Raw genomic sequence first — 16,901 nt, 5'->3', positions numbered from 1 at the left:
GTATGCCACTACCCAACATCCTTCCCCTCTGCCTCAGAGCCTGTCTTGAAACATTGATGGCTGAGAGGAAACTGCACTGTCATTAGGTGTGCCCTCTCGATTTATTCTTAAATCAAGGCACAGGGATTTTCAGGGTTCAGATGTGGATCCATAGACACTGCTGACCAAAAACTCCTATCAAGAGAGCAAGTTCCATGTGTATATCGTGATATGGAGCACACATTGCAGGGAGGGGACATCCTTCGAAGAACTCCAGTTACTGTAAAAGGTAAATAACCTCTCCGCTCGTTTTTTGGTTAGTTGTAACCCCTGTGTGCCCTAAAACCATCTAATTGCTTAATTAACAGTGAAGGATCATTTAAAGGTCCCCCTAAACAAAAGTGTCTCAGCACATTAACAAGAAACAGCTGGCAGAGCCAATATATATGTGAAATCATACAGGCTGTTCAAGATACAAATTAATTTGTGTTAAGCACTACATTGAATGCTGCAAATATACTCAGAAAGCTCTTCCTCCTCCACACCTTTGAATTGTCGGCCCTTGATAGTAGTCCGTCTCTCTTCCTCTAGAGATAGGGGTGCGGAAGATAGGCATTTCCACATGCATCAGCCTTGCATGTACTAACAAGACAGGGAGCTGTAGGTGGTCCTTCGGGTTTTGTAACTTTATTCCTACAATCATCTGTTTTTCTGAAAATATTGCTCCCTCGTCTAAACTTTCAGAGAAATCCTGAGACATAAATTCAGGTCTTATTAAGCCCAAATGTATTACCCTGACTTTGTGTCTCAGACTTCCAGTAATGGTGATTTGAGGGACTGAATTAGTTAAATTGTCCTGTTGGCAGTAAAACTATATTGTTACTAGTAAAAAGTATTTTCTTAAAAATTTGACACAGACTGAGCAGTGAGGCTGCACCCAATTGTGACATAATGAGCCCCAGAAACACCCCAGGGCCCTACCCTATGTGCCAGGTGCAATAGGGCAGGCAGGATCCAAGGGGGGAGGGGCTTAGTATGGGGGAATCCAGGTGTGGGTTGGGAGGGTTCTGTGTGGGGCAGTCTGGGTGCGGGAGGCTTAGTGAGGGATCTGGGTAGAGGGGAAGATCTGGATGCACAAGGACTTATTGGATGGTTCTGGGTGCAATGTTGATGGAACTCTGCCGGAGGATCCAAGTGAAGATGGTTGGGGCTCAGTGTGAGATGTGGGCTCATTGTGAGGATCCAGTGGGGTCAGGATCCAGGTGCAACTGGTTGGGGCTTGATAGGGTGCATTGTTGGGGTGAACCAGGTGCAGGGGGAGTGGGGCTAGTCAGGAGGATTCTGAGTCTAAGGGGGTCTGGATGCTCGGGGAGCAGCTAGCTCCCTGTACCTTGATTCCTCCCTCTGCAGCTGAGGAGCGATGGCTATAGGAAATATGGGGGATGAGAGTGGGAGGGAGAGGAGTGAGTTGGCAGAGCTCCCGACAACTGGGGGAGAAATCTGGGGATGGGTCTAACATGACCCCAGATGCCATGCAGGGGAAGAGGAAGTCCCATCGTCCGAAGCCCAGCCGGGACTAGCAGCTCAGCCCAGCTCAAGATAGGAGCCACCAGCCAAGTCAGATAATACATTTTGCTTTTAAATTTTGTCATGTAAATTTTGAGAATGCTTAAACTTCCAAATATTTTCTAATTCAGGTTGGATGGGCAATGGCCTGAAGGTTTAATGTCTTCAAATAATACTTTGCATTTCAACCATCCATTGACTTACAATTATGCTGGGACTTACGTCTGTAAAGTGACCAATTCGCTTGGACAAACAAGTGATCAAAAGACGATCTACATTTTAGGTGAGTTGTTGTTTCTCCCTTCACTTCCTAAGCATGCTTTGTTTAAAATACTGTTTCAGAAATTGGATTAGATGTCTGGTTGAATGTGTTTTTTAGCCATGTTCTATAACAGATTACCTAAAACTCAGTCTTTGATTAAAGATAATATAAAACTGGGAAGGACAAATGGAAATCTAATAGGTTGGATATTAGGAAAAAAATTTTGCACTAGGAGGGTGGTGAAGCACTGGAATGGGTTACCTAGGGAGGTGGTGGAATCTCCATCCTTAGAGGCTTTTAAAGTCAGGCTTGACAAAGCCCTGGCTGGGATGATTTAGTTGGGGATTGGTCCTGCTTTGAGAAGGGGTTTGGACTAGATGACCTCCTGAGGTCCCTTCCAACCCTGAGAGTCTATGAGTCTATTTAATAAACCATTACTCTGCTAGTACTGCCACTGTTTCTAGGGGCTAATACCGTTGTTCAATCATGCATGCCATCTGCCAATTGTAGTACTTACCAGGACCACAGTAGTGTCTGAGATGATACATTAGCTCTAAGAGAAAGTGTTTCCCTCCCTCTATGGTGAAGACAGCATTATTGGCAACATCCATGCTACCTAATTTGTGATCAGTTGACAAATGGAAGAGATTTTAGCTGGGAAGGAATTAAATAAAATGACAGAGTTGGAGGCGAGGGAAAGAAATGTTATCCAACCCAAGCTTAAAATACTTTTCTGAGGACGTCTGGTTTTATTCCTTTATCCTCAGCTGAGCTGGTCAGAATAACAGTGACGCCTCTCACTGCTCATGCACTCCTATGGAGCAGTCGTAAAGCTAATTACAAGCAGCAAAAATGGTTAGCTCACCTTGCTTCAACCAAGGCCAGCGTAACCCATTTGGCGACCTAGGCAGTCACCTAGGGCGCTATCATTTGGCTGGTGGCGGCTGGATGTTTGGCCACCATGGTTGTTGGTGGTATTTTGGGGGCAGGACCTTCCACCACCTAGAGTGCCAAAAAGGCTGTCAGCGCTCCTGGCTACACCTGCCCCTTCCCGTCTGTGTGGTACTCTCTTGTGGGTGGGATATTGCTGTTGGCAGACTTTTCATTAGTATTTAAATCAGGAAAGCACTTATACCAGGGTTTCCCATGGTAAAGAATCTCAGGAGCAGACAGAAGTGCCCTGTTACCGTAGTACATGTTCCTTTGAGTATATCAGCATATTGAAAGAGTACCATGGCCTAGTGAAGATCATACATAGTAGCATCAGTAGTAGAGCTGAGACCCAACATTATTATATTGCCACGATGATGGGAGTAAATGAAATGGAATTGCTTAATTTTACCAATAGGTGCAAATGTTTCAATGAATGGGTGGTAGCAGTATTCAGAACATGAACTATAAATTCATTTTACTCTTTCTCTGTTCTTGAGGGCAAATCTGTATGGTAAGGTCTGAATCCATTCTTATCTCAGTAGCTACTGTGCTGGTGGCACTACAGATTCAGCCTGTAGACCACTGAGAGTGAGTAGTGAAGTAACAGCCTCTTTGGCTAACAGAGCAGAAAAAATATCGTTCTTGGAGGCTGTGAATGGAGAATGAAATTGAGCAAGATAGCACCACACAATCCACATTTAAAACATTGAAGTCACACCCTCTGTATGCCAAGTACATACTTGAGCAGGCTTCACTACTTCATAGCAGAGTGCCACGGGCTGTATACCTCAGACCACATTGACTATAAACGAGTGGGAGGGGAAGGTGAGTGACCTTGAACTCGGTACAGCTTAATCTGGCTTGGGGAGAATTTAGACAATACTGTCAAAGATAGAATTTCAATATTTGAACCAAATTGGTATAAGCATGCAAAATATTAGTGTTAAACCCTTTCAAAAACACATTTGAAGAAGCTCGTAAGTATGCATGTGCAGTTCTATGACCTGAAAATAAATGTATCAATATCTTCCTGAGGATAAATCCCCTGTAAATTGTTCTGTAACGCTCTGTGTTTTGCCTTCATTGAACTATTATGTTACTGAAGACAGCCAATGCTTAATTGGAAAGGTTGACTAAGAAGCTTTGGAAAAACTGTACAAAACCTATGTAAGGGTTTGAAAGCTTCCTGGGTATTTAAAATCAAATAAACCATTTAAACAGAGGTGGTTATTTGTTAAAACAGTAGTTCAAAACTATTTTAGTCCTGCAGCATTGATGACAAGAACACCTAACATATGGGAACTATAATCCTTAAACCTGTTCAGTTGCATGTTAACTAAGGCAGAAGAAATCAGCTGGAAGTAGACATAAATTTTAAAAAGAAATGTAATTTGCTATTACAGATTACAATACATAGAATCTGAACAATTAAATATATTTGATCTTGAAAACAGTTTTTAATGAACAGCTTGCCTCTATTATTTAGACCAGGGGTGGGCAAGCTTTCAGAAGCGGTGTGCGGAATCTTCATTTGTTCACTCTAATTTAAGCTTTCATGTTTTCAGAAGGTCTCTTTCTATAAGTCTGTAATAAATAACTGAAACTATTGTTGTATGTAAAGTAAATAAGGTTTTTAAAATGTTTAAGAAGCTTCATTTAAAATAAAATTAAATTAAATTTGCAGAGCCCCCTGGACCGGTGGCGAGGACCCGGGCAGTGTGAGCGCCACTGAAAATCAGCTCATGTGCCGCCTTCGGCACTCGTTCCATAGGTTGCCTACCCCTGATTTAGACACATTGAGCATATTGTGGCTGCAGTCTTTGTAAAATGAAATAAGTACCAAATTCTAAAATTACTTTGCTCCCCTTTTTCTATTTCAAAGATAACAAGGATTCTTAGACTTCCAAATGATTTTTTTCCACTAAAAATCAGTATTAACTATTTGTATCTTAAACTATTTCAGTTATCCTAACATGCCTGTCCACAGCTTCCAACTGATTATCAAAAAACTTTAAAAACCTCAACAGTGCATACCAGTCTGGAAGAATGGTCAGAAAAATTAGCCAACTAGTCATTAATCTGTAGGTAAACAGCCATCATGATGGTGAAATTTTCAAGATTGTTGAGCTATGCAGAGTACAAAAGAAATTGCTTGGGTGCTAATGTATGATTGCAAATGTACATTCTAAGGGAAATTAAGGTAGACACAATTGTCAATAAACATATTCAACTTCTATAGACTAAGAATTTCATTCAAACATAAACTTAATAAACAAGAAAAGTAAAATCAAAATTGAACATCAAGTTAATCTCTTTCTGTGAAGTTTCCTAAAGTAGTAAGAGAAAAAGGATTGAGAACTGAGCTTAATGTTGGTGAGGAATTTTACCTGATCACATATCTAGCACTAAAATGCTGTAATGCAGGCCTGCACAACTCATAAAGCGGCAAGGGCCATATTACTCCAAAGAAAACAGCTGAGGGCTGAAACCCCCCCAGCACCGCCACCCCCCCCACCTCTGCCAGCATCACCCAACCCCCCTGAAACACAACCCCCCAGCACCGCCCGCCCCCCCCAAAACAACTCCCCCTAAGCGCCGCCCACCCCACAGAAACAAACCCTCCTTCCCCAGCGCCGCCCTGCTGAAACAGCAGTATTGAACCTCGGGCAATATGTTATGGGGGCCCCGAAGGCAATATAATTAATCTAAAAGAAAAATGTCTTTTTTTTACTAGAAGTAGAATAAGATCTTCCCCCACCTCGTAATCAGTTGCCCTGTTGAATGAATGAGGTGTGACTGAGGAAGGCGTGGAAGGCAGCACCTCCAGACAGCTGCAACCCTTGGAGAGGGGCTGGGAGCCAGACCAGATCAGTAGAACAAGTCAGCCACTGACTCCTTGCTCGCCTCCTCACCCCCTGCCACTGCCTGCCCACTCGCTCGCCTCTTCAGCCCCCCTTCCCCGCTGCCGGCTCACCTGCCCCCCTGCCACTGCTCGTCCACTCACTTCCTCAGCTCTTCTCCCTCACCGCCAGCTCACCTGCTTCCCTGCCAATGCCCGCCTGCTCACCTCCTCCAACCCCCGCTTGCCTCCTCAGCCCCGCTTCCCAGACGCCGGCTCATCTGCCCCCCTCGCCACTGCCCGTCCACTCGCTTCCTCAGCCCTTCTCCCTCGCTGCCAGCTCACCTGCCCCCCCGCCAATGCCCGCTCGCTCACCTCCTCAGACCCCGCTCGCCTCCTCAGCCCCCCTTCCCCACCGCCGGCTCACCTGCCCCCCCACCATTGCCCGTCCACTCGCTTCCTCAGGCCTTCTCCCTCACCACCAGCTCACCTGCTCCCCTGCCAACGCCCGCCCGCTCACTTCCTCAGCCCTTTTCCCTCGCCGCCAGCTCACCTGCTCCCCTGCCAATGCCCGCCCGCTCGCCTCCTCAGACCCCCACTCCCCTCTCGCCTCCTCAGCCCCCCTTTCCTGCTGCCGGCCCATCTGGTCCCCCACCATTGCCCGTCCACTCGCTTCCTCAGCCCTTTTCTCTCGCCGCCAGCTCACCTGCTCCCCTGCCAATGCCCGCCTGCTCGCCTCCTCAGACCCCCACTCCCCGCTCGCCTCCTCAGACCCCCACTCCCCGCTCGCCTCCTCAGCCCCCCTTCCCCACTGCCAGCTCAACTACCCCCCTCGCCACTGCCCGTCCACTCGCTTCCTCAGCCCTTCTCCCTGCCGCCAGCTCACCTGCTCCCCCGCCAATGCCCGCCCACTCACCTCCTCAGACCCCCACTCCCCTCTCGCCTCCTCAGCCCCCCTTCCCCACCGCCGGCACACCTGCCCCCCCACCATTGCCCGTCCACTCGCTTCCTCAGGCCTTCTCCCTCGCCACCAGCTCACCTGCTCCCCTGCCAACGCCCGCCTGCTCGCTTCCTCAGCCCTTTTCCCTCGCCGCCAGCTCACCTGCTTCCCTGCCAATGCCCGCCCGCTTGCCTCCTCAGACCCCCACTCCCCGCTCGCCTCCTCAGCCCCCCTTCCCCGCTGCCGGCTCATCTGCTCCCCCACCATTGCCCGTCCACTCGCTTCCTCAGCCCTTTTCCCTCGCCGCCAGCTCACCTGCTCCCCCGCCAATGCCCGCCCGCTCACCTCCTCAGACCCCCACTCTCCTCTCGCCTCCTCAGCCCCCATTCCCCGCTGCCGGCTCACCTGCCCCCCCACCACTGCCCACATGCTCACCTCCTCTGACCCCCACTCCCCGCTCGCCTCCTCAGCCCCCCTTCCCCGCCGCTGGCTCACCTGACCCCCCGCCACTGCCCACCTGCTCACCTCCTCCAACCCCCGCTCGCCTCCTCAGCCCCGCTTCCCAGACGCCGGCTCATCTGCCCCCCTCGCCACTGCCCGTCCACTTGCTTCCTCAGCCCTTCTCCCTCGCTGCCAGCTTACCTGCCCCCCCACCATTGCCCGTCCACTCGCTTCCTCAGCCCTTCTCCCTCGCCACCAGCTCACCTGCTCCCCTGCCAGCGCCCACCCGCTCATTTCCTCAGCCCTTTTCCCTCGCCGCCAGCTCACCTGCTCCCCTGCCAATGCCCGCCCACTCGCCTCCTCAGACCGCCACTCCCCACTCGCCTCCTCAGCCCCCCTTCCCCGCTGCCAGCTCAACTGCCCCCCTCGCCACTGCCCGTCCACTCGCTTCCTCAGTCCTTCTCCCTGCCACCAGCTCACCTGCTCCCCCGCCAGTGCCTGCCTACTCACCTCCTCAGACCCCCACTCCCCTCTCGCCTCCTCAGCCCCCCTTCCCCGCCGCCAGCTCACCTTCCCCCCCCACCACTGCCCGTCCTCTCGCTTCCTCAGCCCTTCTCCCTCGCTGCCAGCTCACCTGCTCCCCCGCCAACGCCCGCCCGCTCGCCTCCTCAGACCCCCACTCCCTGCTCGCCTCCTCAGCCCCGCTTCCCTGCCGCCAGCTCACCTGCCCCCCCACAACTGCCCGTCCACTTGCTTCCTCAGCCCTTCTCCCTCGCCACTGGCTCACCTGCTCCAACGCCTGCCCGCTCGCCTCCTCAGCCCCCCTTCCCCACCGCCAGCTCATCTGCCCCTCTCGCCACTGCCCGTCCACTCGCTTCCTCAGCCCTTCTCCCTCGCTGCCAGCTCACCTGCTCCCCCGCCAACGCCCGCCCGCTTGCCTCCTCAGACCCCCACTCCTTGCTCGCCTCCTCAGCCCCGCTTCCCCGTCGCCGGCTCACCTGCCCCCTCACCACTGCCCGTCCACTTGCTTCCTCAGCCCTTTTCCGTCGCCACTGGCTCACCTGCTCCAACGCCTGCCCGCTCGCCTCCTCAGCCCTGCTTCCCTGCCGCCAGCTCATCTGCCCCCCTCGCCACTGCCCGTCCACTCGCTTTCTCAGCCCTTCTCCCTCGCTGCCAGCTCACCTGCTCCCCCGCCACTGCCTGCCCACTTGCCTCCTCAGCCTCCCAGTCCCCTGGCCACTGATGAGCTGCCAAAATCTTAACAACTGGTTCTCTCCTCACCCCACAAGGGGATCATGCCCCCTACCGCCCCCAGGACCTCCTGCCCCATCCAACCCCTTCCCTGTCCCCTGACTGCCCCCCACCATCACATACAACCCCTCCTCTCATTCCTGATGGCCTCCCTGGGACCCCTGCCCTATCCAACCACTTCTTCTCTCTGTCCCCTGACTGTCCCTGGAACCTCTGCCCCTGACTGCCCCCCATCACCCCATCCACCCTCCCCTCCCTCCTGATGGCTCCCCCAGACCCTTGCCCTCGTTCAACCCCCCTGTTCTCTGCCCTCTGACCGCTCCGACTCCTATCCACCCCCAAACCCCAACCACCATCCCGAACTCCCCTGCCCCCATCCAACCCCCCTCCTTGCCCCCTCACCGCGCTGCCTGGAGGTGGCTGGCGGCACTTCAGCTCGCCACTTGGCTGGAGCTGGGCCATACTGCTGCCGCACAGCGCCTGGAGTATCAGGTCAGGCCAAGCTTACTGCCCCTCCCCGCTTCCCGCGAATCAGATGTTCGTGTGGGAATCCAGGGAGGATAGAGAAGCAAGTGGCAGATGGTCCAAGTAACTACAGGGTTCTTAGTTTGACATCTGTAATATGCAAGGTCTTGGAAAAAATTTTAAAGAAAGTAGTTAAGGACATTGAGGTCAATGGTAATTGGGACAAAATACAACATGGTTTTACAAAAGGTAGCTCGTGCCAAACCAACCTGATCTCCTTCTTTGAGAAAGTAACAGATTTTTTTAGACCAAAGAAACACAGTGGATCCAATTTACCTTGATTTCAGTAAGGCATTTGGTATGGTTCTACATGGGGAATTATTAGCTAAATTGAAAAAGACGGGGATCAATATGAAAACTGAAAGGTGGATAAGGAACTGGTTAAAGGGGAGACTAAAATGGGTCATACTGAAAGGTGAACTGTCAGGCTGGAGGGAGGTTACCAGTGGAGTTCCTCAGGGATCGGTTTTGGGACCAATCTTATTTATTCTTTTTATTATGATCTTGGCACAAAAACTGGTAGTGTGCTAATAAAGTTTGTGGATGACACAAAGCTGGAGGTATTGCCAATACAGAAAAGGCCTGGGATATCATACAGGAAGATCTGGATGACCTTGTAAACTGGAGTAATAGTAATAGGATGAAATTTAACAGTGAAAAGCGTAAGGTCATGCATTTAGGGATTAATAACAAGAATTTTAGTTATGAGCTGGAGACTCATCAATTGGAAGTAACAGTGAATGAGAAGGACCTCTGGGTATTGCTTGATCACAGGATGACTATGAGCCATCAGCGTGATATGGCCGTGAAAAAAAGCTAATGTGGTCTTGGGATGCATCAGGCGAGGTATTTCCAGTAGAGATAAGGAGGTGTTAGTACCATTATATAAGGCACTGGTGACACCTCATCTGGAATACTGTGTGCAGGTCTGGTCTCCCGTCTTTAAGAAGAATGGATTCAGACTGGAACAGTCTACTACGATGATGCGAGGAATAGAAAACCTGTTTTATGAAAGGAGGCTTTTTTAGCTTAACCAAAAGAAGGCTGAGGGGAGATATGATTGTTCTCTATAATATAAATATATCAGAGGGATAAATACCGGGGAGGGAAATGAATTATTTAAGCTCAGTATCAATGTGGACACAAGAACTAATGGATATAAACTGGCCATCAGGAAATTTAGACTTGAAATTAGATGAAGGTTTCTAACCATCAGAAGAGTGAAGTTCTGGAACAGCCTTCCAAGGGCAGTGGGGGAGGGGGTGTCTCAAAAGACACATCTGATTTCAGGATTAAGGTTGATATTTTATGGAGGGGATGGTATGATTGGATAGCCTAATTTTGGCAACAAATTGATGGTTGATTATTAGCGGTAGATATGCTCAATGGCCTGTGACGGGACATTAGATGAGGTGGGATCTGAGTTACTGCAGAGAATTCTTTCATGGGTATCTGGCTGGTGAGTTTAGCTGATCGCTATGGTTGGGTTCGAGAAGGAATTTTCCTCCAGGGCAGATTTGGCAGAGGCCCTGGGAGTGGGGGCAGGGGCTTTCACCTTCCTCTGCAGTGTGGGGCATGGGTCACTTTCTGGAGGATTCTCTATGCCTTGAAGTCTTTAAACCATGATTTGAGGACTTCCGTAGCTCAGACATAGGTTAAGGGTTTATTACAGGAGTGAGTGGGTGTGATTCTGTGGCCTGTGTTGTGAAGGAGGTCAGCTTAGATGATCTTAAAGTCTATGACTCTGACACAAAGCATCAAATCCCTAGGAAGCTGTGTTAGATTCCAAGTTGGTGATGACATGTCTATTGCAGTTCAGGAGTCCTAACACTTCCAATTCTTATTGCCAAAGGAACTGTGAATAGTAGGAGTGGTCTTGGCTATGACGGTTGCGAGGGCTCTTACAGTGCCGGCACAACTCCAAAATAACAATGCTATTAATAAAAACTCTCTCTCATGTAGGACATGCATACCAAGAGCAGAACCTGTGGACAAATACCTAGGAGAATTTGTTACTATCAGTTAGGTAACTATACTATTTCACTGATATTAACATCAGTGTGGATCCTGTGAGCTGTTCTTCACCCATTTCTTCAATCTTCAGCTACCACGGGCCTTGCATTATAAGGGACCTGAGGGAGGGTCACCGCCATTCCACTCCCTAGACCCTTGCAAAGGAATATGAGGAGGGATTGGGCACATGTGCAGCCCTCATGGACAATGTTAATTTAAAAAAAGAAGTCATGTACAGTGGGATCTGCACTGGCAACTTCTTAAAACCCCAACAAAAAGCAACCCCCCCAGTTATTGCAGGATAAGTTTAGTTACTTGTAGTTCAGAAACCTTTCTACTCAAGCTAAATTCTTCCAACAGATCCTGGGAAATGGCTGTCCCATCATTTTGTTCCAGTCTTTAGCAACACATTCGTAGGCCAGTGGCTCTCAACCAGTGGTATGTGTACCACTGGAGGTATGGAGAGGTCTTCCAGGGGGTATATCAACTCATCCAGATATTTGCCTACTTTTACGTCAGACTACATAAAGCACACTTAGCAAAGTCAGTACAGACCAGACTAAAATTTCATACAGGCAATGACTTGTTTATCCTGCTCTATATACTTTACCCTGAAATGCAAGTACAATATTTATATTCCAAGTGGATTATTTTATAACTGTATGGTAAAACAGGCAAGCAGTTACTCAGTAAGTGTGCTGTGGCACTTGCAATTTTATGTCTGATTTTTGTAGGCAATTAGTTTTGCAGTTAAGGGAAACTTGGGGTACACAAGACAAATCAGACCCTTGAAAGGAGTACAGTAGTGTGGAAAGATTGAGAGCCACTGTCTTCAGCCAAATTTGTCACAATGGACTAATTATTTTGTATGCCTCAATTTTCAGGTGCCCAATACGAAACACTGTTTCACTGGGTTGGGTATGAGATACTTCCCTGGAAATGAGATGTCTGCAGTTCGTTAACAAAAAACCCAATAGTGTTTACTTGCTTCTGGAAATTTTGTCCTTGAGCTGTTACAGCAGCAACAGTGGAATAATTCTGGCCTCAACCTTGGGTAGTTGGGGGAGGAAGGAACGGGGGGAAACGGGGTTGTTCTTTTATTTCAGAAAAAGTTAAAATTACAAGAACATTTAAGACAGTTCAATTTTAGAAAATACTAGAGAAGCTTTAATAGCTATTGCTTGTTAAGAGTATGAATTGTCAGGTTTCCAAACTAAGTAGTTCCTAGATAAAAGTCAGTACAAAATACAAGTATTCTGGATCATATTTTCTTGAGACTTGGACACACATAAATGAAAAATGAGGCAATAATCCCATTTTAATTGACACTTTAAGATAGCCTCATCTTGCAGTCCTTTTAGACATTCTGGTTGTGGAATATAACCATTGTGTTGTGGAATATAACATTGGCCAAACTGGACAGTCTCTACGGAAAAGGATAAATGGACACAAATCAGACATTAGGAATGGCAATATACAAAAACCTGTAGGAGAGCACTTCAACCTCCCTGGCCACACTATAGCAGACCTTAAGGTGGCCATCCTGCAGCAAAAAAACTTCAGGACCAGACTTCAAAGAGAAACTGCTGAGCTTCAGTTCATCTGCAAATTTGACACCATCAGCTCAGGATTGAACAAAGACTGTGAATGGCTTGCCAATTACAGAACCAGTTTCTCCTCTCTTGGTTTTCACACCTCAACTGCTAGAACAGGGCCTCATCCTCCCTGATTGAACTGACCTCGTTATCTCTAGCTTGCTTGCTAGCACACATATATATACCTGCCCCTGGATATTTCCATTACATGCATCTGAGGAAGTGGGTATTCACCCACGAAAGCTCATGCTCCAAAACGTCTGTTAGTCTATAAGGTGCCACAGGATTCTTTGCTGCTTTTAAAGAAACTTGTCTACAGTATTACATATTCAAATTAATCTTACTAGTTCAGGTTTTCAACTAACCATATCTTATAGATCCCTTAACACTATAGAAATCAATTAGCAAAAAATCTGCAGTTGACACTGGTTTTACTTCATGGCAATTGGAAAATGCTTTCCAAGAAGCAAGCATTGCTTACGTGTGACCACAAATGGAAGAGTTTAAAGGATGAAACTTCAGAAAACAATTCTCTCTGGTCAGGAGAACTAAGGAAGGACTATAGCACTATCTTTTATTTCTTAAATACTTGAGTTTTCCCCTATTACCTGGTTCTGATGCCATCTGAAGCATTGTAGATATGAATCTAACCTTTATTTCTTTAATAGAACTGACAGTTGTGTCAGCCTTGATTTGAGAAAAAAAGAGTTGATTTCAGTCTTTGCCCTTAAATCGAAGGATGATAATGATCCTGGTAAATTAGGATTGTTAAAAGCTTTATCCTTTTTCCATTATAGGATGAAATAAAGTTTTTTTTCACTTCAGGTTGAACTTCTGGATCACTAAAATCATAATCTGAATTCCTTTTGTTCATTTCTTTAGTGCATTTTCTCTCCTCTCTTGATCTTACTTCTAATTTTGTTTTGTTCAGTTACTTCCATTGCAAGCTGAGTCACGACTTGGACCATTCTCATGAGTTTCATTCTTGGCGTTTAGTTGCCTCGTTAGTAACAAACAGTGTTAAGAATGAGTTAAAGATGGGTTCATGCTTTAGTATCTGTTGTGTAAGCAGGTTTTTTTTTTTAATATTCTCTCTCAAATGTAACCTGAAGTCATGAGTCAAAATTTCAGTTTTAAAAACTTTTGGATGAATTACGTTAAGCTTGCAGCTGGTGATAAGCTGCTAATTCGTACAGCGCTTAAGAAATCCTACTCAATATATTGTTTGTGATTTTGCAGTTTAAGAGACCATGAAGTCACTTCGTTTTAAACCACTTGCAGATATTAGGCAGTCATATGACTTCAGGCAGTTTTTACATATAGAAGCGTGTACATTGCCGGTTGACTTAGAAAATCAAAAGAAAAAAGGTCTTGTCATACAACATCAGCAGCAGATTTTAAGTGATGTTTCAGTGCCTACCCTTGAGAGCAAGCTAAAACTCAGAATGTGTGCCATTAAGGAGGAGACAGAAAAATTAGAATTTAAAAAAAATGCTTAAAAACAAGTTAAACCAATCAACATTCTGGAAATGTACTAGTTATTACGTATTTTTAGTGATTTCAACTGGTTTCTGTGGAATATTTTTTTTCAAAGAGTGGTTTAAAATATAAACTTGAATTGTTACACTGCTGACGACATTCTCTTAAAAGGAAATTCATAAGCAAAGAACTGCACAACATAATTGAACTTTCAGTTCCTTCACCGTTCCCCACTTAAGCTCTTGAGGTTCTATTAACACAGTCAACGTTTTGGGGAGAATAATTAAAATCAATAACTTACGTTCTGCTAACTTAGGACACAATGCATATTTTTTTCATTCTTTACGACTTTGCTTCAATGCACTGAACAATTTCAAAATTTAATAAAACTTTAAGTAAAAATGAAGATACTGTTTGTCCTTCACCTCTATTATTCTTATCTTTGGCTGAAGAATTGGTTAGTGGTTGGTTCTATTTTGTTGTTGCTGTTTTGCAGTAGATAATATCCCCTATGGATGAGATAAAGCTGGTTGGAAGTAGTCAACTATAATATCTACATAAACTGAAAGGAACTTCTCCATTGTTTTAGGATAATTAATGGTTATTTTTAAAATTTGACAGCAATTGCTTTTGTGCTACAAAAGCAATTACCCACTCTGCTTATTGTATAGCCCAAAATTAATACATAGAAGCCAATTCAGAATTAGTTGAAAAAACTGTCATCTGTATTGCAAAAGTACTTTATAATTGCTTAAACTTGTTAGAAACGTAAGAAAGAAAAAGTATTGGAGGTTAGTAGATAGCATCATATTTACATATTCATCAACTTGGCTTTCTTATAAACCCTCTACTTATTTAGCTTGTATTAACATTCTTTGCCTTTTCTGTGTCTTGTCTACCCTATTCCTCTTTCCATTAGATCCTCCTACTGCTACTACACGACCACCCATGCTTCCATTGCATCCTTCAACTGATGGCATCAGAGCCTTAACAACAGAACCAGAACTAATGCATTTTCCGACATCAACCTTGTCTTCCTTCATTGCTGGCAATCAGGGTACCATCATCGCTAATGCAGTGTGTGGAGCTCTTTTTCTGATACTTGTAAGTGTTTTGGTTGGAGTTATCTGCTATAGGAGAAGATGGACAGTCTGTGGTTACTACTTTGCTAGGAACTACATTCCACCATCAGATATGCAAGAAGAGTCCCAAATAGATGTTCTCCATTCCGATGATGTGGGCTCTCATCCTGACAGCATAAAAAAAGAAATAAAACATCCAGTGAACAGTCCAACATCAAAAGATTTAGAAGGCCATCTGGAAGACAATCCAGAATGGAACAATTTAGTCAATACTAACAGATCACATGAAGGGTATGAAAGACCAATGGAAGACAGAACACTGGGAAGGAAGGACATGGGTGGTGAATGTTACAATGACAATGAAGACGACAATCCAGAATGGAAAAATTTAGTCCGTTTTAAGAGATTCAAAAAACTGTATGAAAGACCATTGGATTATTATAAAGGAGGAACGCTGAGAAGAAAGGACAAGGGTGGTGAATGTTATGATGACAATGAAGAAGACAATCCAGAATGGGACAATTTAGTCAATATTAAGAGATCCCAAGAACAGTGTGAAAGACCAATGGATTATTATGAAGGAGGAACACTGAGAAGGAAGGACATGAGTGGTGAATGTTATGATGACAATGGAGAAGACTTTGTGTTACATGGAGATGGCTCAATAGAATCCCGGAGGGAACTGTATGTGTAGTAACCACTGATACTGTTCCGTTCATTAGTTGATCGCTTTCAGGTTGCTCATTTTTATTTAAGGAAAAACAAGCTTTTTGAAGTTGATTTTCAAGCTTTTGATATTGTAAAAATCTGGGTTAAATGTATCTGAGCTGCTTTATGATTTTTCAGTGCTGTACTACTGTCTTCGAAAATATTGGGCTTTTGATGCATAATGCTTCATTCGTCTGCTGCACACATAGGAACCAAGTGCTAAATTAAAGTTACCATACAACAGTGTTAGAGTTAAAAAGCAGCTGTCTTGGCTTTGCGATTTAAAAACAGTTTACCTGAGACTATGATCAAGTATAATCTGTGTTAAGCACATGCTTTATTTTATGTATATGTGTGTGTATACACACACACTTACTTTAGACAAAAAAATGAGTGAATTAGTCTCAAAACTGAAGTTAATCTGAGGTAAATTCAATTCTTAAATGTAATTTTTATGATAAAAAAGAACTTGGATTTGCTTAAATCTATTTTTTCCCAAAGGTATATTTTACTTTTCTACACACAAATGAATACCTCTTTGTTTTAATGAGCCTTCCTGCAATGCACAGTTAGTGGTAACTTTTTTAAAAGAATACATGTTGCATTGAAAAAGTTAGAATTTTCAATGAAGGCATTTTAGAGGCATAACACTGACTATATGGAAGGTTTTGTCTTGTAGCTGACTTTTGAGAACTATTGTTACACTACAGTTCATTTCCAAAAAGTACGATTACAGTCTATGTACAGAATTAGTCAGCTGTAGTCCTGCACTTCACACGTCATCAAAATCGGATTCTCGAACTTAAGAGAATTTTCAACTAGAAATAAGATGAGGCCAGGAAAGTTTTTTCTGGGATTGGGAAATACAAGGTTAGGTCTCATTTCAGGTACAAATTCTAAGCGTATGGGGAAAACAAATGGAGTTAATGTAGCTAAGATTTAGAAATTTAAGATTTTAGCAGAATACAGCATAACATGGTGTGCAGAACATAAAAGGTAAAAGGGCATATTTTTACAATGCTCTGTGATTACATCATTGCTTTAAAGAGTTGAGCATACTTGAAAAAAACATATTAATGAAAAGGGGTTAACGTAAAAAAAGTGCTATTTAAAATAAAGCAAGTAGGGAAATAACTATTGTTATTTGATGCTGTTGAAAAATAATTTGTACCGGAATCTGCAGGATTCGCAGAACAGCAGTTGTATGTATTACTCGGTTGGGTTTGTTTGTATTGCATTGGTTTGCTTTGTTGACTAAAACAGTAAGCAGTCTTGTAGCTAGGAGAAG

The 16,901-nt window shown here is 45.1% G+C and overlaps 1 protein-coding gene across 1 annotated transcript in view; it reads left to right on the top strand.

Moving 5' to 3' along the window:
- The window catches only part of LOC127033791 (nectin-3-like), a gene marked incomplete at its 5' end in the record, with an annotated part of 120,804 nt that overhangs the window by 45,915 nt on the left and 57,988 nt on the right, over positions 1–16,901 (top strand). The window contains 2 exons of the mRNA XM_050921976.1: positions 1,677–1,828; positions 14,743–15,641. Of these exons, the coding sequence (XP_050777933.1) occupies positions 1,677–1,828; positions 14,743–15,599 (1,009 nt within the window). The remainder of the gene's footprint in view (positions 1–1,676; positions 1,829–14,742; positions 15,642–16,901) is intronic.

Source organism: Gopherus flavomarginatus, chromosome 13, assembly GCF_025201925.1.
Source record: "Gopherus flavomarginatus isolate rGopFla2 chromosome 13, rGopFla2.mat.asm, whole genome shotgun sequence".
NCBI lineage: Eukaryota > Metazoa > Chordata > Testudines > Testudinidae > Gopherus > Gopherus flavomarginatus.
Note: the sequence above shows the minus strand (reverse complement) of the source record. Positions and strands in the feature narration are given on the sequence as shown.